The sequence below is a fragment of the Sceloporus undulatus genome, chromosome 5 (assembly GCF_019175285.1).
Source record: "Sceloporus undulatus isolate JIND9_A2432 ecotype Alabama chromosome 5, SceUnd_v1.1, whole genome shotgun sequence".
Lineage (NCBI taxonomy): Eukaryota > Metazoa > Chordata > Lepidosauria > Squamata > Phrynosomatidae > Sceloporus > Sceloporus undulatus.
The window spans coordinates 40,120,290-40,146,325 of record NC_056526.1 but is presented as its reverse complement, the minus strand read 5'-3'; the positions used below and the strand labels follow the sequence as shown (position 1 = coordinate 40,146,325).

General features: G+C 38.0%; 1 protein-coding gene across 3 annotated transcripts in view; it reads left to right on the top strand.

Annotated features, from left to right (window-relative positions):
- Nucleotides 1-26,036, top strand: part of LOC121931628 (activating transcription factor 7 interacting protein) — a 113,462-nt gene that overhangs the window by 14,308 nt on the left and 73,118 nt on the right. The window contains exon 1 of one of the 3 annotated variants that reach the window (XM_042469598.1): nt 5,766-6,048. The exons of 1 other annotated variant lie outside the window; for it this stretch is intronic. In XM_042469598.1, coding sequence (XP_042325532.1) covers nt 6,032-6,048 — 17 coding nt within the window. In that variant the 5' untranslated portion in view covers nt 5,766-6,031. Of the gene's footprint in view, nt 1-5,765; nt 6,049-25,123; nt 25,803-26,036 lie in introns of those variants that run through there. One more of the 3 variants, XM_042469600.1, reaches the window with a different exon arrangement.

Genomic DNA, 26,036 nt, shown 5'->3' with positions numbered 1-26,036 from the left:
CTAAAATATGGAAAACCAAAGAACCGCCCACAGACTGGAAACGTTCAGTATGCATTCTAGTCTCCAATAAAGGAAGCACCAGGAAGTGCAGTAATCACAGAACCATTGAATTAATTTTTCATGCAAGCAAGGTGATACTCAAAATTCTACAACAAAGGCTCTTACGATATGTGGAGCAACAATTGCCAGGTGTCCAAGACAGGGGTCAGGAAAGGATGAGGCACTAGGGGTCATATTGCAAACATACCCCGGATAATGTAATGTACTAAGGGGTTTCAAAGGAAGATCAGCCTGTGTTTTATAGACTATAGTAAATCATTTGATTGTAAGATCATGAGAAACTGTGGGTTGCTCTTAAAGAAATGGGTGTGCCATAACATTTGATAGCCCTTTACTTAGGACAAGAGGCAACTGTTAGGACAGAATAAGGAGAAACGGAACAGTTTGCAGTTGGAAAAGGGGTCAGGCAAGGCTGTATTCTGTTATTCTATTTAATTTGTGTGCCGAGAACATCATACAAGAAGTACTAATGGACTCAGACAAGGGAGGTGTGATACTTGAAGGAAGGAACATCAACAATATAAGATACGCAGATGATACCATAATACTAACTGAATTACTAGAGATATGGAAAGATTATTTAAAAAGGTCTAGGCAGAAAGTAGAAAGGCAGTTTTACAGCTGAACATCAAGAAAACAAACATTATGCCCACAGATGATCTACATAATTTTAAAGTAGATGATGAAAAGATCAAGAGAGTTCAATTTTCCATACATGGACTCAATCATAGCTGAGACTGCAGTCAAGAAAACAGAAGAACAGGACTTTGTAAAGTGGAGAACAATAGGAAAAGAGGAAGATGGGGTTCCAGATGGATAGGCTCAATCAGAGAACCAATGGACATGGATCTGCAGGAGCTGATCAGGATAGTTGAGGAAAGAGTGACTTGGAGGTCTCATACATATATGCAACCTGACCCAATGTCTATAAAAAGAAACTCTGTGTTCATTTAGTTCAAGAATGTGCATAGTGTTGCCTTCATTTGTTGTTAAACTTCAATTCCCAGCAGTCCTAGCCAGTGTTGCCAGTGTTGAAGAATGCTTTAATTCTTGAGCCCATTATGATGCTATTTTACTGCCATGTATAATACATCATTCAGTGATTTTTTAAAATCATTTTTGTATTCTGCTCTTCTTCCAAGGGAGCTCAGACATAAATGAGATTATTGCATTTCATCCATATAACATCCCTGTGTGGTTGATTACATTGTGGGAGTGACTGGCATAAAACCACTCAAAGTGTTTGGTTCAAATCTGAGTATTGACAGGTGTCATAGGTGTTCATTAATTTATCTCACACATGCAGTTTATTTTGGAATGCCTGTCATTCCTTAATAAATGATATATGGAGGTGGAGGAGAGGAGGGTAATGGAACCATCCTATGGCTTGCTTCATTTTGCATCACTGCTTGCTGATAGCAAGCTGGGCTGGACTGAATATTGCTTGAAATAATATAGTGCACTGAGAAGTTCTTGGAACAAAAATATTCTCTCATGAATTTTTAAAATTTCGACTTTATGATTTTTATAAAGAAGATTAGTAAACAGATGTTACATGACTGTCCTGTTTTCTTGGTCAAGAAAATAGCCATAACTCTCATGCAAAGGGCAATTTAGTCCTTCTTCGGGTGCCCCAAACACTTGGATATAAGGGGCCATTGTGGTGTGGTGGTTAAATGCTGGTACTGCAGCCACATTGTTGTAAATTCAATCCCAGGGCTCCAAGGTTGACTCAGCCATCCATCTTTTCGTAGGTCAGTAAAAGAGTACTGAGCTTTTTTTTGGGGGGGGGGGTGTCTTACTGTTTGTAAACTGCTTAGAGAATGCTGAGTTCATCGATAAGTGGTATAGAAATGTAAATTCTATAAGTTAGACCTTCTATAACAAGCCACCTTCAGACATTCATTCTCAATATGGGAAGGCCAAGTTACATCCCATTGTGTGGGGACACCAAGGGCATAGGTCCTATGTAAAACCTTATCCCTATACCCAGTTTATATTCTCTCCGTAACAAGCCATGCTGATTTTCTCAACTCTCCCATAGCTGCATTTTTCACAGGACACAAAGCAGCTCTGACTTAAAGTTGCAGCAGAAATGGCAACGTTGTAGAAAAGGACTAACGATTTGTTAGTGAGCTCAGTATCTTCCATAGTAATGATTCAGATGTTTTCTATACAGTTCTTCATCTTTGAAATGCAGCATGTTTGAGGAAATGTGCCACAGTGTGCTTCCATTTTGTGTTAGGGCAGCCATCTTTCCAGTGAGGAAATAAAAATTGGTTTTAGGATCAATTACCATGTGTAGAAAAGAAGATAAAAATAAGCATTTTTGTGTAGAGCAGTATTTCAAAAGTAATTTATTCTAGAATCTCCATTCTCTCTGAATCTCTTTATTCTGGGCAGCCCCATTTAGTAGTGCTAGTTGCTTCAAATCTGGTTCAGAGAAACTAGCTCAGTCACATGTCAGAGCTGTTCCTTGTAAACATGCCAAAAAGTTGGAGTGAGTTGTATGTTTTTAGACATTAATTCCATTTTATCACGCTGTTCCAAGCCAAGAATATAAAGCTTTTTCTGCTTCTAATGCATTGTAGTCTAGGTATTGCAGACTAAGCGTTTCCATCCCATATGTGTATACATTTCTTCTAAAGCGTTGAAGTCCCAAAGTTTAGGGAAGCTTTCACACTGAACCCCTAAGTGTGAAATGAGTAACAAATGTTTAAATAGCAAAATTGTCTGGTTAAAAATTCAGAATTTCGGTATTGGATATGATAGGAAACTGAACATTTTCTTAGTCAAAAGCAAGTAAAATAGTGTTTACACAGATATTTTTGAAAACAGTACCTAGTAGCAGATAATTTAAAATACTGTTGCTGAATATATCTTTAGACATTATTCCATTTCCTTGTGCTGGTGTTCTTTACTACAAAGGGCATAGTTTGAGCTTCACCGAGTCTCCAGTTTAAGAATATTTTGCTTCTTGCTGATTGGAGAGGAGAGGATGCTCCCTCCCCCTGACTGATGGTCTGCAATCTGCTTCAGAATTGCCTTTTATGGGCATGTCTGCAGCTATTTGCAGGCTTAGGTTCTGCGATGTACAAGCAATCAGTGTGCACCAGCAAGCTTTACTACATAGGGTTTCCACATAGGGGACGTCTAGGTGACAAATCTCTGCTTGCCTCTCTTCTGTTTCCCTTCCAGGAGGGTGTTTGGGCATAGAACATAATCAGATATCATCATTTCTAAAATTAATCTCATCATCACCAGATCAAATGACAAATTTGGGCAAAATACATTATGTCCACATTTTTAGTGTATTAAAGAACATTCCCTAGGCCATTAAAAACTCTCATATTGGGAAGAGTTTTGTTTGCAAACACCATACAGTTTGAAATGGCAGACAGAGACAACTTAGTTACCAGTAAGGGCAACATGTTAAAAATGTGTCCCAATACCCATGTTTGCTGACATAAGTGGAATGTGAAGATGGTGTGGGGAGGTGCAGAGGTGTTAGCAGTGGTGTAGGGAGAAGATACTTGTACTGTAATATGTCCTAATTTCTGCCTTTATGTGATCTTGAGGTTGTCTTCTCATTTAGTTAAGTTTGGGATAATAATAATAATAATAATAATACAATTTATTTGTGTTTCCCCACCTCTCCCAGTGGATTGAAGCGGGGTTACAGACTATTAAAATCAATACATAAAACATTCTTATAAAATATAAAAAATATTACATTGGGCTGAAACAGACCAACCGGAAGGGGTGGCTTCAAGCCGCCCCTCAGAGAGCTGGGTTAGGGCCGTGGCAACCTCATGCCATGGCCCCAATCCAGCCAGAATCTGGCCCAAATAGGAGCAGCATAAAGCCCGGAGTCGCCTGGCATGTAATTGCCGGCACGACATCCAGGCGACTTGGGGGCATTGCTATGCCCCCCATGCTGGCTCAAACCCAGCTGAAGCTGCCAGTCCTTTCCAGCCCTTGATTTTTAGAGCTGGATCCTGGTTGGCCATGCAGGAGCGGAATGGAAAATTGAGTGGAAGACTGCAGGAGATAATTGGCGGGTGTGAAAATGGTTTGAGCATTGTTCTCACTCCATCTCCAAACTCTAATAGTATTTTTCCTTTTTAATGGAAATTCAGAACTAAAGACCTGGAATCTCTCATGCTTTGTTATATAGGTTTTGAAGGTGTGATTGTGTTGTGGTTAGTTTTGGATTCTTTCTCAACATTCTGATAGAACTAAAATATGTTTTAGTAAACCACTGATTTTAATAATTCATCTGTGGATTTCATCCTTTTTTGCACTCTGAGGAGATGTTTCACAATCTTCCTTCGGTTACTTATTTCCATATAATAATGGTTGTGTCTGTGTGTTTGTGTAGATACATGTGTGGTTACACGCATGCGTGTGTGCATATACACATATATATTTAATTTTTAACACTTTGCTTTATATAGCAACTCAGTATTGGCATTGTGTGATGGCAAAGAATGTGAACCAACAATCAGGAACTCCCTTTTTCAAATGTTACACCTGGTACATAGTGGGGTACTCTGTGTGTGTGTATGTGTGTTGTGTGCCTTCAGGTCGTTTCTGACTTATTGTGACAGTATCACATGGATTTTTTTTTTTTTTGCAAGGGATTTTTTCAGAGGAGGTTTGCCATTGCTTTCTCCTGAGGCTGAGAGCTTGTAACTTGCCCAACAACACCCAGTGAGTTTCATGGTTGAGTGGGAATCGAACCCTTGTCTCCAGAATTGTAGTCAAACACTGAAACCACTACACCATGCTGGCTTCAAAATGAAAGCATTATATATCAACCTCAGTATATTTTGTGCAGTGCAGAGATGGTAATAAGGATTGGGATTACCAAGGCAATGTATGTGAAGTGTTTTGAATGCTGAGAAAGCACTATGTAAACGATTATGGTGGTGATTTGCACTGTGAGTAATTGCAAAATTCTGGAATAATTATTATCTTCATGCACAGCAATAAAATATGCATGCCCTGAAAAGAAGGTTGGTAAAATATCTACCTATTCCTGTCTACTGAAAGCTTGTTTGAATAGTTATCTAACATGAAGAACAAACCTCTTAACTGTTTATTATGAGATGATGGATGTTTAATCTTTATAGAATATGTGCTCTTTAAAAACCTCCTTCCAAAAAAGGCCCTTAACGTAATTTATATTAAGACAGACAAGTGGTATAGAAGGGGAGAAATTTTGTCACCAGATTACTCTGTTCTGTTCTTGTGCGTTTTGCCTTTTTCAGCTTCATGGGTAAAATGTTGCCCCAAATAGTCAGCAGAAGTACTTATGCAAGACTAAAATATGTTATAGCAATTTTCTACCTTGGCAAACCCTTATGCGACTAGAAGGTTGTTGTGGATCTTCTAGTCATGCAGGGAATGGCTTGCAGTTGATTGGTTATTGAAAAGTCAATTACTTTATCCCCCTTTGCAGTAGATTCAGAATCACTTGAATGTTTTTTCTAATGCTAGGGGGAAGCTCAAATAAGGCTCCTCCTGAGTAGCATTCCCTGCCTGCCAATAATGTTTGGCTTCATTCCTGTAGTAGATAATATGTGACATGGACTTGCAGCTGCTTGGACTCAGATCAGGATTGGAGTGTTATATCCTGAGCTACCGGCTGGTTCACAGAGGCAGTCTTTGTGTCTGGTAGGTTTTCTCTGTAGCACTTGTGCTCTGAGAAACTGCAGTGTGACTGCAGCATTTGCACTAATAGCCCCCTGTGTTTGTACTGCTGCATAAAGAGGGAGGTGCTTTGTGGCAAGTGATTCACACTTTCCTGTGTTATTACTGGCTGGCATTGAAGGCACACTGCAGCCATTTTAATCACACTTTCAGCACAGCTGAAACAGTGCAGTCTCAAAATGGCTGACGAAATGTTCTGTAAAGCAGTTTAGCCTGACTGTATGCTAATCTGTATGAGCAAATTTGGAGGAGTCACATGTTACATATTCAGAGGTAAGAAATAATTCTGTTCTTTTGTATTTGTTTTTCAAGAAAGTCAAAGAGGTAGAAATATGTGACGAATGTAATTATTTACTCAGAAGTGTTTTATTTTTTATTTAGTTTTTGATTTCAGAAGAAGGTAAGTATTACATATGTAAACAGGATTGTAGAAGTGATGCTTCTGAGGTCAAAGATCATATTCTTGTAAAAGTCCAATAATTGTGTTTTGGCACCATTTTGTTGTTGGAATCAGCTGATTCTAAGAAAACAAATTAGGCATATCTTTCCAGACTTTCTGTTAAAATTCTTTTATGTTTTCAAATTACTTTGTTTTAAACCCGTTTATCTTTTATTGTATTCACACAGGCATTTAAAGGATTAAATACTTGTGCATTCATAGAGACAGTGTGCATAGAGGCGTGCATGCGCTTGTATTTAATTTCTCCAAATATTTGGATTTGGGTTTTTTACAAGAATATCAGATTGTACAATAACACTTATAAATAAGTTATTTGACACATTCATCCAGTATAGTTTTAGTCAAAATAGTATCTTCATTTTAAAATACAATTATTATTTTTGCAAGGAAACCTGGATTTCAAAGGAAATATATTTAGTCTTTGGGCGTGTTAAACTAGGTACAAGGTCAATTTTGTTGTGAACCTTCAAGTCGTTTTCAATCTATGGTGACTCCAAGGCCGTATTATGGGGTTTTCTTGGCAAGATTTGTTCAGAGGGATTTTCCTTTGCCTTCCTCTGAGGCTGTGAGAGTGTGACTTGCCCAAGGTCATTCAGTGGGTTTCCATGGCTGAGCAAGGACTTGAACCCTGTCCTAATCTAGTGCTCAAGCAACCCTACTGGCTCCAAAACATCAGTTGCATATACGCTATTATCTCTTCTTGATCCAGTGTGGCGTAATGGTTTGTGCGTTGGACTACACCTCTGGAGACCAGGGTTCAAATCCCAGCCTGGCCATGTTAAACCCACGCGCTGACTTGGGGAAATCACATTCTCTCAACCTCAGAGCATGGCAACAGCAAACCTCCTCTGAATAAACCTTACCAAGTAAATCCTGTGATAAGTTTGCCTAAGGGTCACCATAATTGGGAAACGACCTGAAGGCACACAACAACAACATTATGACATTATATTATGTTACGATATATCCTTTTTGTTGGTATATTTTGAGAATTTTTCTGCCCATGGATATGGTTAGGAAAGGTAGGTGATTGTATATGTTCACAGAAGAAACATTCATGTTTCTACAATACAATGATCAAATTTCATTTCTATATAGTATGAGTTTTCAGGACATACAAGTGGATTTATCTACTTGGCAACAGCAAAATGTCAACATATAAAGTAGTCTATATTGAAGGATATTAGAAGGCCTAGTCTTTCATTAGTGAAACATCTTTACATAAAAGAAATGATTGAACATAAACATTGATTATGGAAACAAGAACAGCAGTAGGGAAATAATTGAGCTTTAATCTAAAAATACTTCCTTTTATAAATCTGTCCAAAAAGAATCTCCATACTTGGGCTTAATCCAGAAACAAATGAGATTGCAGCACTTCTTAATCTTGAATTCCCCTGAGTCACAGGGGAAAGGATAATTCCTCTTTCTTTCAGAATCCTTAGTATACCTTTTTACTCTACATAGGCTACCTTATAAAAAGATCCAATCATGAACACAAAAAGTATGAGGATTTAGACCTTGTACATTCATGACTACCAGGCACTTTTTTTTTGTGAGAATCACTGAATTAGTGGGGAAACCTGTTACTCTTGATAATGTGAAGTGTTTCACATCATGGGAGAGAGAGAATGGAAAGAAATGTCTTTTCATTTCTGAAGACTCTTCCAAGGGGGAGGCAATATGGTTGCATTTCCTGGCACTGCAGGAAAACCTCTCTTTCTCCCCCCATATCAAGATTGACAACACTTTTACTAATGCTGTTCATCTTAATTGGCTAATTAAAAGACTAACAAAGAAGTCAAGAGTTTAGAAATTATATGGCACACACTAGGTAGATTTCCAAAGGACTAGATGGCCAACATTTGTAAAGGAAGAATGTATTGGTTTTTCCATATACTGTATTTGTCACTATATTGCTTTTAAGAGGAAATAAAAGTCTGTTGTAGCAACTCTAGTAGTTGTAGAATCAAAATAGTAAAAATATTAAAGTTAAGCAAGACTTGTTATAGATTTCTGTTCTTTGCATACTTTATACAACTGTTTCTTTCAATGTTATATTTAGGGAAACTTACCAGAATTCTATAAAAAGAAAAAAACAACATACCACATTTCCCTTCCACTGAAGTCAGTGTTGAGTGAACTTCCATGCTATGTGGATTCCTTTATGAAGTATTCTAAATAATCAAAGAATCTTAGTCTGAAAAATATATTTTAAAAATATATTTAAATTTTTTTAAAAAAAATTATTTCCTAATATTTCCTACCAAAAATAGTTGCCGTTGTTCCTTATTGTTGCACCAGTGAAGGGAGAGTTAATGGAAGCAAGGATATTAATCAAGGTATATGTCATTACTTTTTCATATCTCCTTTTTGCTAGTAACTGTACTTTTGAAAAAGAGTTACTTTTTCAAATCTGCATTAAGGAGGTTGACTAGGAGCGTAATACATCTAAAAATATTATCTAGTTCAACATTTAGGATCTTACGAAATATATTGTCTAGTTCAATATTTACATATGGAAGAGATAAATTGTAATTGTTTCACATTTTTTGTGCAAAGCTAAGTCCTAATAATTTTAACGAGAGATTTCAGTATATAGTTAATTTTTCCAAGTTAGCTTTCAATTATTAACAGAATTAATGAGATTCAACAACACCAAGTTAAATTAATGACTGACATAATCCATCTTGGGTCCTGTACTGGGAGAAAGGCTAGATATAAAATACATATGTAGATAAATAGTTCAAGCTTAGGGACACCTTTGCTCATCTCTGTTAGCCACCTGGTTCCATTTCTCCAAATGTGTTAGCTGTAGTGTCAAATTTCTCCAAATGTCTTCGTCCCTCTTCTCTTGAACAAAGTTTTTAAGGGTCTATATATCATAAATACACATTTATGAAGATCAGGCATGGTAATTATAAACCTTAGTGTCAGAGCATAATACATGAAACTTTATTTTGACATTATAAGGGCATGCAGCCAGATTGAAGGTTAACTCTGTCTGCTGTGTGTGTGTACAGGCGCATGTATGTGTACAGACCTGCATTTTCCTGTGCCTTCAAGTCACGTATAGGGTTTTCTTAGGCAAGAAATAGTAGAGGTAGTTTTGCAAGTTCCTGGCAAATAATAATTCTCTTATGTGTAGCCTACAGCATCTGGTACTCATTCATGGTCTCCCATCCAAATACTAACCAGGGCCAACACTGCTTAGCATCCAAGAACATGATCTGGTGCCTCCAGGCTATTTATACTGCCTATTTTCAAATACAAAGTGATGTTTATATTTACAACACTTGGATTCTTTCCTTTGAACTAAATGTTTCAGGGTTAATTGGAGCCATTTGGGGGTCATTTAATTGTTGCATTATTTTTTCTTAACACCCCTTTGAGACTTACTATACTAACAGTTTTAATGTGGCAAAACAGACCATTTAGCAATCTAAAATAATTTGTTGTTGTTGAGTGCCTTCAATTCATTTTCAACGTATAATTACGGTTTTCTTGGCAACATTTGTTCAGAATGGGTTTTGCCCTTGCCTTCATCTGAATCTGAGAAAATGTGACTTGTCCAAGGTCACCCAGTGGATTTCCATGGCCAAGTGGAGATTTGAACTCTGGCCTCCATAGTCAGTGCTCAAACCACTACACCATGCTGGCTCTTAGTGGAAGTAAAATACTTACACTGTAGTAAAGTATTCTTCCTAAACTTTTTTTCAAAATGTACATGAGATTTTCACTCTGAGTGTTTGGTGTATCTCCTTAGTATTCCGTTTGAGGCATTATTTTTGAAGAGTGAAGTCTTATTAGAACTAGCCTAAGGACTGGATTTAGAACAAACCAGTTTAATTCAGTTATCTCCTCAAGCCAGTCATTTCAATGACACTCAGTTTAGTAGTGCCTAAATGGTTATTTACTCTTACTTTCTAAAAAAAAAAGTATTATTGGGCTACTGTTTGTAAGCTAATATGAGTAAAACGTACTTGTAGAAGGTTGATATTTATTTGATTTCTTTAATTAAAAATCACAGTGTAAAGTATCTCACAGCAATGCAAAAAGTATGAATGTAAATTTCTTAACATTGAATTTACGGCAATCAGCAAAGCATGTCTTTCTAGTTAAATGAAAGGTTTATAAAAAGATGTGTGATGTTTATTACTATGCAAATTATGAATGTTTAAAATATCGACTAATTATATAGACTTTTTCATGTAATTGAAAAATAGCTGGTAGCAACTACTGTTTCTGGAAGTATTCAACTGATCAAGTAGTCTTCTGTAACAAAGAACTGTTAGAAAGAATGAAACAGCCTTACCTGTGGCTTTTCCTTGCTTCATTCATCTAGTAAATCCCCCCCCCCCCAAAGGCATGTAATGAAGCATATGAAGCAGTCTTTGATTAACTGTGGATGCAGTGCTAATATCCTTTAGACAAACATCTTATTAAAATACAACTGATGTATCAGAGGCTCTTATGCCAGGATATTTTTTTAAGTATTTCATTGTTATTAAAACAAAAGTAGACAAATGGACAAAACAGCTGGAGAGGTAACAAATTAAATTATTGCTTGAGTGGACACAGTCACTGCTTTCTTAAATGGATTACTAAGCAAATTTCCACAAATGTTTTATCTCTTAGTTACAATTAAAATATAGATTCAAATATGGCAACAACTAGATGGCTTCATTATTACCTCCAGCAAGTTATGTCACCACTGCCTGTTAAAAAGATAATTATATTTATGTATCAGTTGTCAAGTGTTGTTGCTACTGTTCAGCAGTGACCGTGACAATGAGGACTTCCATTGCCTCTCTTTTCCTATGAGATGTGAAGTGAGATTGGAGCAGCCTGGGAACTGCTGCTAGGCACACTGGTGACTACAGTCCCCATTGGCTCAACCCTAGTTCCATATGAGGGGATCAGTTATGGCATTAGTTCAGAGTTAAGTTGGGTTATGGTGGTGACATCAAGGGCAGTAGCCCTGCTAATAGCAGGGACCAGGCTGCTGCCATTTTACAGCACATCGCAGGAAGAGGAGGAAGATGTAGCAGCCTCTGCCAACATACTTGCTGCTATGACCATCAGTAATGTATTACTAAGAACCGAGTCACTGCCTGTTTCCTTGTCTATGCCTCTGCCCTTTCCTCCACCCTGAGGGCTGAGTTACCACCTTTCTCTACTTTCTCTACCTAGCTCAGCTGAGCCAACGCCAGCCATACACCTCTCCTCTGTCTCAGAAGGAACCATCTGACTTGGCGGTGCTGAAGAAGGTTCGCCAGAACTGCACACCATGTCTTTAAAAAATATAATGAAAAATTAAAAGCTTGGAATTGGGAGGGAAAATCAGCATGTTTAAAATCAGATGTAAAAGCAGGATAGCAAATAAGTAAATGTGGCTGTCCCACTTAAAGTGAGATAGTTGCAGTGATGGGGTGGAAGGCTGGAAGCAGATGACTCTTTATACATCAAAAGGAGGATGAACGGAATAAAGTGCAGATGTTCTGGAATAGAGATCAGGGACTTCTTTCTTCTCATACACCCTACATTCTCCCCTCACAAGATGGCTCTTTCTTGTGAGAGGCTGCCAGTTATACCTCCTTCCCTTGTATTGATTGACAGCAACCTTCTCGTTGCTGCTCTATTCACATGGAACAGGCAGCACACAGCCATCCACCCACCTTATGCGGCTCTTCCAATTTAGGTGACCGCCATGTGCCAGCCCCCACCCTCTTACACCACCCCTAGTTCATCCAGTCAGAACGTCAAACCTGCAGATCACATGGACTGATTATGAGACTCCTGGTCAGAGGGTAAGAGAAATTATATTTCCTGTTTTCAAGATGGACAGTTGCAGGACTTCTGATTGCTGCATGAAGTTCAAATCACAATCTCTTGTGGAACCTATAGCAACCTCTTGCAGAACTATGGGGTTCTGGAGAACCCTAGATGAGAAACTGATCTAAATAATCCCATCCAGTACAGCCTGTATCTGAGATTATACTATCTATTTGTGAAAACCTTGCTGAGAAATGTCATGAATCTGAGTGATAACCTGTCATAGTCAGGGAGTCTAGACTTGACAAGGGATTTCAACAGGGATTTCATTGTTTCTTTCTCCAGTACTGGTGTGCAGAAACTGCTCCAACCCTTAATGAAGCCAGCCATAGATACTGGTGAAACGTCAGGAAGAAAATCTTCTAGAACATGGCCACATAGCCCAAAAACCCCACAAAAACCTTAATGAAGCATTAGCAAAATGCACATTATAAATACTGCCCTAGCTAATTTTATTAGACAGTACACATCAAAAAGCAGATTTGTTCCATGTCTAAATCCAGTGCTAAAACTATCAAAACTTCGGCATCAGTCAGAGTGCATACAGTGAATTTTATTTGCAAAGTGGAATGCAAATTGATTCTAAAGGACCTGAGAATGTTCCAGCTGCTGACATATCGAGCATGTATGAAGCAAACTGCTGACTGCTCCAAAAAGTGCTGTTGAGAAAAATTATCAGTGGAACATTCAGTGGTAATGAAAAAAATGTTTTACCACCCTTAATCTAGGATTAGATTTAAATGTTTCAGAATAAGGATAATTATATCCTGCCCTAGCTCCACCACTGTTGTTGATCCACTTGTCTCAGCCCTTCTCTCAGCTGGGATGCTGTTACTTTGTATAATGTCACAGTTATGACTGGCAGCATCAGGATGACACCCAGCAACACAGTAATAAAAAACCCTTTCTCCTCAATGTGTTTCCCTGGAAAATGTCAATAATGGATGATTTGACTCTAAATTCTGCTACAGTGTTGCAAGCAACTGACTGTTTCTTCAGGAGTCCTACCAAAAAAGATTGAAAAAACAATATTTCTCTATATCCCTCCATTGGCATTGAGTGAAGCCAACATTTACTACTATGTGGTGAAAAGAAGGACAAAATTGGGATATTGGTGGGAATTGCCATAAGTTTGAATAAAATGCACTATGTGTGTGATGGTTAAGAGTAAACAAAATATTCTTGGAATATAGACTACTTTTTGAAATGCAGGTTGGAGATGTTCTGCTTTAGCAGTCTCCAGCTGTAGTTAGTGAACACATTGTTTCCTGCTGAAATTGGGAAGCATTACTATGCTGATGGTTCTTTTGTACCTTCTAGAAGTGATGAGTACTAGGACAGGTACATAATGAATATACCTATTTCTCATTTGCTGCTGGCATGCATTTATTGACTGCAGTCTATGCTAGTTACACTGATGTAATCCAGGGCATGTTTCAGCCTTTGTACCCATATGGACTGAGATTCTTATACTGTACCTTAAGTCCTATACAAGTCCATGCCAGGGATGTCTATTCAACAGACACTGTTCACCATATCTTCTGTCAAGTCAGGATAATTATAGGTAGAAGCTGGACTTATATTCATGGCCCCCATACTATGGAATGTTTTCTTGTAGAAATGTATTACTGTGTAATATAATTTTTTAGTTCAGGGATTTTGTGTTAGCTTGTTTGTTCATTATCTTGTACTGTTTATTTAAACTACTGTGATTTTCTTAGTAATGTATGTAATAGTAATATATACAAATATATTAAAGTGCAGTGATTTCAGTTGAGGTTAAACTCAGATGAGTGGATATACCAATATCTGGTATAGGAGTTCTACCTAAATTAATCACATTCACAGCATGATTCTTGATATTAACTGTTAAATGTTGGTTGAGTTTTAATGAACATAATAGAAATGGATAAAGGTGAATGTACACATATAGAAATGTAACATTTCTGTTTTTTGTAGATGATAAATGTACCTCACATTTAAAAATGTTAAGAGGACATTGGATATCAATTCTATTTCAGCATTCATTGTTAATAACTATTTACTATTTATAATGAACAGCAGAAAATAGAATTCAAAGTTATAGCTGTGTTAGTCTGTAGAATCAGTACGCAGAGAAATGATTGTTTATAATATGTCATAATAATTATAGTTGCTTCTTAGTGGTAGTAATAGTAGCAATAGTAATTACAAATGTTATTTCATGTTACTGTTTTGTGAACTAAAAATTCCTTCTTAGCTGGCATTCCCACCCACTTTTGGGATGTTACAGAGGTGCCCAACCAAATTATGTTTAGTGGTTAAACTATAAAACGCTTCCCAAAATATATAAACATTTAAAACATATTGAATAGTTTTGACTTTTTTTTACTACTTACAAGGGTGGTTTATTGAGATCTCTTGTTTTTGTAAAGATGGGAGAGAAGAATAGCTGGCTTAAAGAAGCACAATTTGCATTTCATACAATATTGGATTGGGGATGATGCATGTTAACAAGGTCTAGCAGTTATATAGATAAACTATTAAATATGTCAGTTTTTCCCCCTCTTTTACATTAACTTAGGTCCAAAACACACTGCAGAAATAATCCAGTTTGAGACTACTTTAACTGCCCGTGGCTCAGTGCTAGGGAATCCTGAGCATTGTAAAGTGTGCCCGCAGCTTTCAGCATACACTAAAAGCCACGCCAGAAAAGCCCCTCGCGCACCCCAGAAATAATGGGGGGGGGGGGGCGCCCGTGGAACAGAACCCTGCGTAAGGGGAGGGCCCACTGTAGTTTATTGTGGCACCAGAGCTCTCTGACAGAGAAGGCTAAATGTCTTACAAAACCACAGTTCTCAGAATTCCCTAGCACTGAGCCAGGACAATTAAAACAATCTCAAACTGGATTATTTCTGTAGTGTGTTTTGGAGCCTAAAACTCATTCACTGAGCACCTTGTCAAACCAGATTCAAGGATAATCAGGAAGAAAATAGGCTATTTTTGAAAAAGAATGATAGTCAGTGATAAGAAATAGATGCTGATTATAAACAACAAAAACACAAAAAGACATATTTTTTTAGTGGTGCCACAAGATGTTCAATGGACCAACTGTTGGGTGGCACATTAGAGAAATAAAACAGCTATATCATGTCTTTTATATAATTTTTTTTCTCTAGTTCTGAAAACTGTCCAATTGCTAACAGGAAAATTGCAGTCCAAAGGAAGATAAATTCCTTCAATAGAAGGGAGAGAAATTAATTCAGTTCAGACTATAAACATTCTTATCTGAAAATGAGATGAGAAGTAAGACGTTCCCAGCAGCTGGTACCTGTTCATGTTTTCTGCTAAGCAGACATGCATTTATCTGCACTATATACAGGATAATTTTTCATGGCTACAGACACAATCTGTGTATAGCATTATGAACAGTTCAATTTCTGTCCTTGCTAGTCTTTCAGTATTGAACCTCGTTTCAGCTGTGGAACGGAAACTGACTACTTCATTAGCCATACTGAGTTTAGAAAAATAGAGTGGTAAAGATAAGAACAGATATTTTCTAAAGATTAATTTTTTAGACAAAGAATTTGCAAGTTAATTTTGTATTTTTGATGGATCAAATTTGAGATCACTATGAATCTATTGATAACTAATATCCTATGCAAGAGTTTTTATACACAGGCTTGTAGAAGTTAAATAATGGATTGAAATATTTATTCAAATACTCTTGTTTAGAGGAATTAAAATATTTTTGCCTAAATTAATTTTTGTTGTTTTTGCAGGAATGTGAAAATATTGAATCAATCTTGTTTTTGTTTGGGCTGTTGGTCAACAGACTGTTAAAAGGGCATATATTCAGAAGGTTTTGTGGAGTAATATCTTACTGCAGGTACTTTATGAGATGAAGGCCCCTTTATGTTCTTTTCTACTGGAGCCACTTGGCTGTAGCAGTGTTCAGGCTTGGTTTTGGCTTCTGTCATGAATTCTGTCTAGAAGTACTTGTTTTCTATGCTGAATAAAAATAAGACCACATATTAATATAAATATTTACTTATAACTTTTATATCTTTTGTACTATTTAAAATGCCACAAGAGTATCCAGCCCTTAAGACAACAGGTTTTGTGTGCTGTTTTCTGTTGTGCTCTGTTATGCATTTTTCTGCTACTGCATGTTATCAGGGAGGTCTCACACTGCACACACTTCTGTACAGGCAACTGCTAGCACTGCAGCAAGCAATACAAATAGTCTCATTCTAAAGACTTTCCATTGCAGCTGCCGTTTGCAAACTACATTTTTAAAAGAGAGAATGTGATTCCTCTAGGAATATTTGTTGTGTGGACAGATCTTGGCATGTCCTGTTCCATGGATGTGGGTGATTAAAGAAAAGGTCATACAGTGGTCAGGTGTTTGGCTAAAATGCAACATATTTTGCTTGTATGAAGACAAATAAGGTTTGTTCTCAAGATGGCCGACCTAGAATTGTTCTTCTGCAGTTTTGGTATGTAAGCAGCTGAGCTGAGGAGGAAGTTCACTTGATCTGTGTCAAGCTTTCTCCAGGTAAGAAAACCAGTTCCTTCATAAATTTTGACAGGCCCTGCCAAGATCTTACTCAGAAATACTCACTGTAATTGGGGGTCTGTCTTTTTGTCTGTCTACCTGCTTCCATTTATTTTTCCTTGAATTTTAAAGACTGTGTGCTTTGCTGTGTTTTAGGATATATTACTGAATTCTCAGGATTGCTGGAGGCAGCCCATATCTTTTTTTTTTTAAATGTGGGCAGATTCATTTGGTAGTGACAGCTAAAAGATGGGATGTCTGAGCAAGTCTAGAATCCCATCATTAAAGGATTATTGCTTTTTTAAAAACAAAAAAAATTGTTATCACAGTACGCGCATTCAGAAAAATCTAGAATGTCTCCATATATGTAATAGTAAGGACTGATTAATTTTTACTATCTCTGTTTTTTTTTAAAAAAAGAATTATTAAAAACATGATATGGAATCTCAGTTGATTATAGTCAGATTAACAAAAAATCTAGCTATGATAGAATACTTCCCATTATAATATAATACTGTCCAGTCACCGCCTGCAAGAAAACAGTTGTTCAAGCTTCTAGGTGAATTATGAGATAAAGAGATTGCCTTGTAGGTTTCTAGCCCTCAAGACCTCGTGAAAAAAATTAATACCAACAACAAAAAACCCACACATTCATCAAGTAAAGGTCAAAAGCTGATTTACTTTTTTTCACAAGTCTCCTTGTCCAGCATTCAAATTATTCAAATTACAGCTAATACAATATAAGTATAAATGTTGGATCCTTTATAGCAACTCACTAACCATGTACAAATTGCTCACTCTGCCTGCTGCAGTAATGTTTTTGGGCTGAGCTAAAGCCTAATTACTTAAAACAATTACTTTCATTTCTACAATTTGAATTTTGGTGTTTAATAGATTTGTGGATAGTATGTGAATTTTCTTTTGAATTTTTACAAAACTATTTTGAAATGACTTGCTCACAACCTTGCTTGTTCCAAGAAACATATAGTTCTGTCGTATTAATAGATTATGAGGGGTTAGTATGTAGTTGAGGGTGAGTATATGTTGAGAAAGGAAGTCTAGTTAAAGGTAAAGGAAGAAAGGTAGTTATAGGTGGAAGGAAAATGAAAGTAGGGAAAGGAAAGAAGAGCTGGAAAGGAAGAATAGGATAGAAGATATGGTAAAAAGGAGAGCTAATAGAGAGAAAGTGGGAAAGAGATGAGAGATTTAAGAAAGATAAAGGATAAGAAGTACATATTCAGTGATGAGAGAGGAAGGAAAAGTAGGAGAATAGAGAAGAGTTAGACAGCAACTAGAAAGGAATTAAGTAGAAGGAATTCAAGGAATTATATAAGAAAAGAGGTGGAATAGAGAAGAAAAGGATAAAAAATAAGGATAGTTCTTGTTGCCCTTCTATATTTAGTATTATGTGTGAGTTTTAGGATGTTTATGACTGCATATCTAGTATGGTTGTAAGTTTGTTCTTGTTCTTTTAATGGAAATTAATAAACATGGTTTTAAAAAAGAGAAACATACAGTTATGTCAATCTCTGGCATTTAATAAGAATACTCCCTACCTAAGCCAGTTGAGTGCCAAAGGACTGTGACAGTATTCCTTGAGAATTAGGTGCTTCCCTGCCATCATATTTTACTCCTGTCATGTAGGACCTTATTCATATAGTTCTGACTGCCAGTATATTCTTTCCATTTCTCTGTGTGTACACTGTAGCAGGGATCACTCATCTTGTAGCCATATTGTTATGTTAAACCTTTTGCTAGAGCTGAAGGTAAGTGAGTATTTTTAAAGAAGGAAAAGATACAGATCTGAGAAAAAGTAAAGTTGAGAGGCCAGGTGAATTAAAATAGATTTATAATTAAATATTGGAGTGCAGAAAAACTTTCTTCTAGTGTTGGCAAATAAAGCTAAAAATTGATGTTCATGGTTAGCGGAAAGAGGAATTTAAAATAATGCTTGTGTGACACTGTTTTATGCTAATTCAGACATTCAATCTGATTCCAGTGTTGTCCACTCTTAGTGGCAATAATTCTTCAACATCTAACTCATTTTTGTCCAGTTACCAGACATTTTAAAGCTGAAGTTGCCTATAATGGAAGTTTTCTGTTTAGCTCCCTCCTTCCAAAACAAGCACCTTTGGAAAAGCTCCACCCAGCATACCCGCTGGGGCACAATGATGTCAGGGGACATTGAATGTGACAGTTATCACCTGCACAGTGTACAGGATATTCATGCAAATTAAATAAACAAGCAGAGCAGCTCTCAACATCTGAATACTCCAAAAGATAAGAGATCATATATTTTCCTTTGGGGTTTTCTCCACCTCCTCTGCCTGGTCATGAGAAAGATTTTGTTTTTGTTTTTTTACCTGTATTTGCTTTGCTTCTCCATTCCCATATCTTGAAGAAAGGAGGCCTCTTTGTCTTTTGGACAATCTATTTAAGCTCCTGCTTTCGTTGTTCTCTTCCCAGAGTAAGGAGTTGTGCATGCACATGTTGTAATGTGGTGACCTATAAGGGCATGTTTTTCATGGTTACAGGTTATCCACAAACATTGTACCAACATCTACTAATAAATCTTTTACTCCCGTGCCTTTGTTTCAAACTGATAGGGTGAGTTAAAAGATTTTTATTAAAAAAAACAAATAACACACAGTGTCTTTGCTCCCAATACAGACAACTATGAGATTGTGTGTGGACCTACGCTGCTCTTTGAAATCCCAATGCAGCTTGTTCCAGGATAACAGGTGGAATTAAAAGTTGTACCAGGTTTATCATGTTTCTCCATTAAATTGGAAGTAAATTTTTGTGCTGGCTCGTACTGTTGTAAATCTTTGTTGCCGTAACAATACAACACATGGGCTGATGCTATATTTTTAATGCCTAGCTTTAATTCAGATATTTGATCAAGGCTTGTGGACTCAATTTTTAAAAATCATAAATGTAGATTCATTGTTAACTAAATTATTTTTAAACCAGGTTATTGTAAAAAAATGTAACTTTTAGAAACTGGTTTAAATTTCTTAAATTATTTGCATAAAAATAATTTTTAAAAACTCCCTCTTGTCGCCAAGAGAAGTGGCCAGCTTAAATCTAGGTTTCAGTTGGTTGTTTAACTATTTGTTAAACAACATATATTAGTCTCTTCCTTAATTCAGGTCAGCATGTTTGGTGGTTAGAATTGGAGCCATCATGCTAAGTATGATTTGAGGTACAATGTCCTGTAAGGAACGACATAGGGAGCTGGGTTTAGCCTGGAGAAGAGAAGGTTAAGAGGTGATATGATAGCTCTGTTTAAATACTTGAAGGGATGTCATATTGAGGAGGGAGCTAGCTTGTTTTCTGCTGCTCCAGAGACTGGGACCCGGAGCAATGGATGCAATCTCCAGGAAAAGAAATTCCACCTCAACATTAGGAGGAACTTCCTGACAGTAAGGGCTGTTTGACAGTGGAACAAACTCCCTCGGAGTGTAGTGGAATCTCCTTCCTTGGAGGTCTTTAAGCAGAGGCTGGATGGCCATCTGTCGGGGATGCTTTGATTTAGAGTTCCTGCATGGCAGGGGGTTGGACTGGATGGCCCTTGCGGTCTCTTCCAACTCTATGATTCTAATAGCCAGCATGCTTAGTGGTTTGAGCATTGGACTAGGACTCTGGAGACTATAGAGTTTGAATCCCAACTTGGCCATGTAAATCTACTGAGTGACACAATAAAAGTCAATATGAATGCTATTGCTATCCCCAGCAAGGGGTACGTCCTTCAACTCCTAAGCGCTGTCAAAGAAAACCTCCTCCTCTTTTTCTTCCAGCTCACCTAAGTCTCAGTCCCCTACCCCTGATACTATTGGTTTTGTAGCCTTTGATACCATTTGCACATTGCACAAAATGCTACTCAGCCCCATAGGAACATTTATAGGTACCGAGTTAGAGAAGATTCTTATCGTCGGCACTATCATTGGGATTCCCCATACTCTGACTTGTCGTCATCTCCTGAATACTACTTACCTAGAAACTATTACTGTCCATGATGGCATGGACTCTATGAGAATTAGTATTATCTGTCTCGTAGGTACCAGTGTACTTCTTGTCCTTCATTTAAGACTCTTTGGTACTGAGGCATTCTAGAACCCCTCAGCATTGTTCTGAGTCTCCACCAAAGGCTCAACCTGAAGACAAGACTCACTCCCAGAATGCTACTGTATCATCACCTCCAGCCCATTTCCCACTGTGAGTGCAAAAACAGTTGTCTTCTACAGGTCAAACTGATCCTTTAACTACTTCTAATACCCTTCCTCATATGTTGGTTTCAGAGCAGGATTGTTCAGATTCAGATGATATCTCTGACTCTCTGGCATGATCTGTGCAACCTGTCTGCCAACAGGTAGTGGAATGTGAACCTGTGTCCCCAACTGATGATATACCATCATTTGTGGACCAAATGTTGCTAATGGTTTGAGTACTCAGTTTGCAGATTCAGCAATCGGAACATTTCAAAAGCTGCACTCCACTCTAGCTGACAAGGAAGGGAAAACGCTAGACTTTATAGGTGCAAATTTAATTCAACATCAACCCTAATTTCGTTTGCATTGCTAATAATTGTATATACATGGGGCCCATCAACAGTTTTTGTAGGAAAAGCTTCTACTCTCCTTTGAGCAGTTCCCTGAAGAGGACAGAAGATTTACAGCGATGCTCCAGGCCAATGCATCACCAAATGGCCTCACAAGAAATTACCATTACTAATTTTATGTGTAGTGACAAGATCTTGGTGGGGGTGATAGCTCTTCACTGCCATGCTTGGCTGAGATCCTCAGGTCTAGCCAGTAAGCAAGAACATTTGCCATTTCACGAAGGTGGTCTATTTAATTCAGCCAGCAATGAGAGACTGGAATACAAGCACAAAATGAAATTTACTGGAAAAAAGTTTGGATTCAACGTCAAACTCAGATGGCCACATCAAGGTTCCAGCAGTTTTCTTCAGAAGCCAAATGTGCTTACAGCCTGTTCATTGTTCACAGGGAGAAACAAAATATGGTTCAGTCAGCTGGATCACATAGCCTTCGGCTTCAGCCAGATATAAGTCTGAACTATTTCAGAAACGATCTCAAGGCACCGATAGGTGGCGTTTTTGACTTCTTCACAGAAACTGCCCTGTTTTCATCCTTACCATTACCATCACCACTTCTACCATCCCAGCTATTATTTCATCCTTTGGCAGTAGGTTCTGTGAATTCCACCATGCTTAGACCTCCCTCACCTCTGATGTATAGGTCCTTGATGTTGTCAAGAGAGGATATGCCATAGAATTCTGGGAAAGTCTACCTATCGTGTGTTCTTCATGTTACTCCCTCTTCACCCACTCTCAGGGATGTAGCATCCAACTTGCTTCAAAAGGGAGGCAATGAGCCTGTTAAACTTTCTCAGCTGCACAGGGGATTCTAATCCTGCTATGTCAGTCATCTCCAAAAAGGATAATGGACTGCATCCCATACTGGATCTTCACAAAATCAGTTTCTAATTCCAGCCCAGATGGTTTAGGATGGTCACATTGAACAGCATCCTTTCCCCTGCTGCAGAAAGATTATTGGTTTGCTGCTCTAGATTTAAAGGTTGTGTATTTCCATATGTTGATCAGACAGGAAATACCTGTGTTCTGCAGTAGGAGGAAAAGCTAATTGCTTCTGTATGGTTAAAGCACTGCACCATGGATATTCACAAAGTTCGTGGTGGTGGTTGCTGCTTACCTTCAATAACAAGGTGTTGTGTTTTCCTGCTTCCCTATATTGACAATTGGCTATTAGCTGCTCAGTCACAAAAGCCTCCTTGTCATCATACATTTCACATTATGGTTCTTACACAGTAGGCCTGTGGTGAACCATAAGAAATCTCCCATAGAACCATATCAGCAGGTAAGGTTGATAGGGATACACTTAGATTCACAGGCAGAAGCTGCCATCCTCCCTAATTAAAGTACCCAGCTTGTTCAAAAGATGACTCCAAGGTGCTTGTGAATGTGGAGGATTCATGCTTGAGAGGTCCAGGTGCTTCTAAGTCTCATAGCCTTGTGCCCCAAATGAGGCACACACTACACATGTCCTTGATTATCTGGTATCCCTTGCAGAAAAAAGCCTGTCTTTGTTCTCAGTTAAATGCTGTTTACCAGCCTTTTCAATGCTTTGGCAAGCCATCTTGTTTATCAGACCCTTTAGTGAAGAAATTCCTAAAGGGATATAAATGTTTACATCCACCTGTTATGGAATCTTCCACCCAGGTGGTTCCCTCCCAGCTTTGAACCCATGGGCTCCCGTGAAGCAGGTTCCTTACCTGGAAAACTGCCTTTTATGTCAATGTCACTTCTTCTGGAAGAGGTGGAAAACTTTGTGCCCTTTGAGTTGATCTACCTTGCCTCCATTTCCACAAGGACAAAGTAGCCCTTCACCTAGACAGTTCTTTTCTCCCCAAATTGGTATTGGCTTTTCACTTAAACAGAGATATAGTACTCCCTGCATTCATGCAGAACCCTACATCCACTTTGGAGTGTGCTCTTCACTACTTTGATGCTTGTAGAGCTTTTTCCTTTATTGTTGACCCCATGACTTCTTTCCAAAAGTTCCAGAACCATTTTGCATGTTACAGAAAGAAAAAGCTGCCTGTTTCCCACACAAAAAACTTTCCAAATGGGTTGCTGCTGCTGTTCACCTGACCTATAAAACATTCTGCCTAAGTGGGACCTCGTTCTACCAGGATGCTAGTCGTGTTGGAGTCCTTTCTGCAAGGTATACCTTTACATGATATTTGTCAGGAAACTGGTTTCAGCCTTCTACGTTCATTTTCCATTATACAGTGGACATGAGGTCACAGGCAGAGACTGCGTTTGGGAAAGCTGTGTTGTTTTGTGTGTCATGACACTCCCACCCCTTGCTAGTCTCCCCATTTGTGTGAGCCACACAGACCATGAAGAAGAAAAGGTTGCTTATCTGTAACTGGTATTTCAAGTGGTCATCTATGAACTCACAGAACCCCATACATCCTCTAGTTGTCATGTTGTGCCTCTCCTTGGCTGCTGCTTTGGCATCCAGGGAACTGAAGGTAGGAAGCACACTATTAGGGCTTGTGGAGAGTGGGTGGGACTACTGCCAGGTCTGGAAGGTTTTGAATGGTGCCCTCAGGGTGACCAGATGGCCTCCTTTTCCAGGATATGTCCTCCATTTCAGCCTTCAATCTAGGAGGAATTTCAAAATGTTCTCCATCTTGAGCATGAGTAAGAAGCATGAATTTGTATTTATATTTGTGTTTTTACTCTTAATTTTGTAATGCTCTACATTCTTCTTGAATGTACTATATTTTATGATGCCTTGTCCTCCTTTGCGGTTAGCACATCTCATCACTCCTGGTGAACTGTACAGGTGCCGTAACCCCATTTGTGTACATTCATAGACCCTCTGAAAGAACCAATTACAGGTAAACAGCATTTTCTGGTTTAATTTTGGCAGAACAAAGTTTGTCTTGCTTGCTTGTTCTGTGTTTTAGGTATTGATTTTTGAACTAACCCTTGAGGCAAAATAAAGGGCTGTTCAGAACCCTCGTATCTGTAGATTTCTAATTTTGCTCACTGCTATTTAAGCATTAAGTGTCAGTTGCAAATATTGAGAGTTTCTTTATTCCATTAAAAAAAAAATCTGATCCTTACTCAAGATTAGCGGTAGGGAAATGAGAATAAAAGCTGGAGATAACATTTCTGTTTTTTTAATGCCTTCATCATTGAGATGTAGGAACAACTCTGGGTTCACCAGTCAGTTCTCTGGATAACTTTTGGGCCTTTCAAAATCTTTTAGGACACCTACTTTAAAGAGTTCGTGACACAAAAAAGGAGAAAATTCAATAGACTCCTATAACTGACTGTAAATCCAGAGCGCCCCTTCCCCTTTGTTTCTCGTGTATACAGACTGACACTGGGGAGGACAGACAACATATTTAGTAGGAACAGGTAGCGGACGGATGTGAGGAACAGAAAGGGTCCTGTGCACATTTCTCTTCTTATCCTGGTATGCTGACTGCCTGTTCAGACTATTTCTGAAGGCTGAAGAACCATGCTCTACAGGGCGATCCAAAAAGAATGGTAGGAAACCAAATAAGAGCAGCTTTACTTTTGTGCCATTCTTTTCAAATCACCCGGCATTTTAATCTACAGGATTTACTTTATCTTAAGTTGTGAACTGCACCTGGAATGAACTCAGTCAGGCCACTGTTAAGCTCCCTGAAAGAAAGATTTACACCGTATACATCCCTGCCACTTCGTAGTAAATGAAACAACAATTTTTTTGTAAATTTTGTGAAATTATTGTGAAATTGAATAATTAGACTCCTGTAGATTGCATTGCATTTCCTGCCTAAAAGATGTCTTTAAAAATGAAGTAACATGAGAAAAACAAAGTTTAACATTTGTGTTAAGCAGTTTTATTTCAAGACAGACCCCCCCCCCCCCAAAAAAATATGATGGTGCATTCAGAATGTCTGGCACCTCTGTGCAATTCAGAAAGCATTGTGGGGTTAAACTTTGGTGAAGAGCCTGTCCCTTTATTTGTATAACTTTGCATATGGGGGAGGGGAGGAAGATTTGATGCGCACTCTGCCCCTGTTTCCACACCGGTTCCAGTGCTTCAGACTTGATTCTATTTTTAGCCTTGTTGCTGGGCAGATCTGCCTGCACTTCCTGCTGAGTCTCAGCCTCTGGTTTCAAAGGGATTGCACAAAGCGATCTTCAGCAACCAACCTGGGTGACTATGCAAATCTTCAACTCAGTTTTTTGACATAAGATAGTCAAGTATACTTTCTATGGCTCATCTTAATGCTTTGATGTCAACATGGCTTCAGGGGGCTCCTTTTTAGAGGATGTTTTCCATACCTACAAAAGAGACTGTCATTTTTAATGCAAAGTTATAAACTATTAGGGTAAGGGGGGAAAGCTGAATCATTCTTGTTAATCAGATTTTAATTTGTCATGCCTCCCAAGCTTGCAGTCCTTCCTACTTGAGCCACATTTATGACTTTGGCGTGAGGTGGGCAGTGACCTCTATCTGTGGCTGTGCATGTCCAAATCATCAGATGCATTTCATTTCCCTTAAGAAAGAAATTCTCCTCAGTGGATAAAAGAAGTAAGCAAATAATGTGTTCTTTGTGAGAAACCTATTGGATGCAATTTAGGTAGGTTTTCAGAATGCCCTTTTGATAATGAGCATTGAAATTTCTTAACAGAATATTTAAACTAATATTTCTTTATGGTACTTCATAATGCTAGTTTCTTATTGCTGAATCTTGCTATATAAATATTGTTTACTATTTTTCTCTCAAATTTAATTAGAGAATTCAAAAGCATTTCTCATGATGACATTAAAATGTTGGGAGGTGGGGTGTTAAATACAGTTTCAAGGATATTAA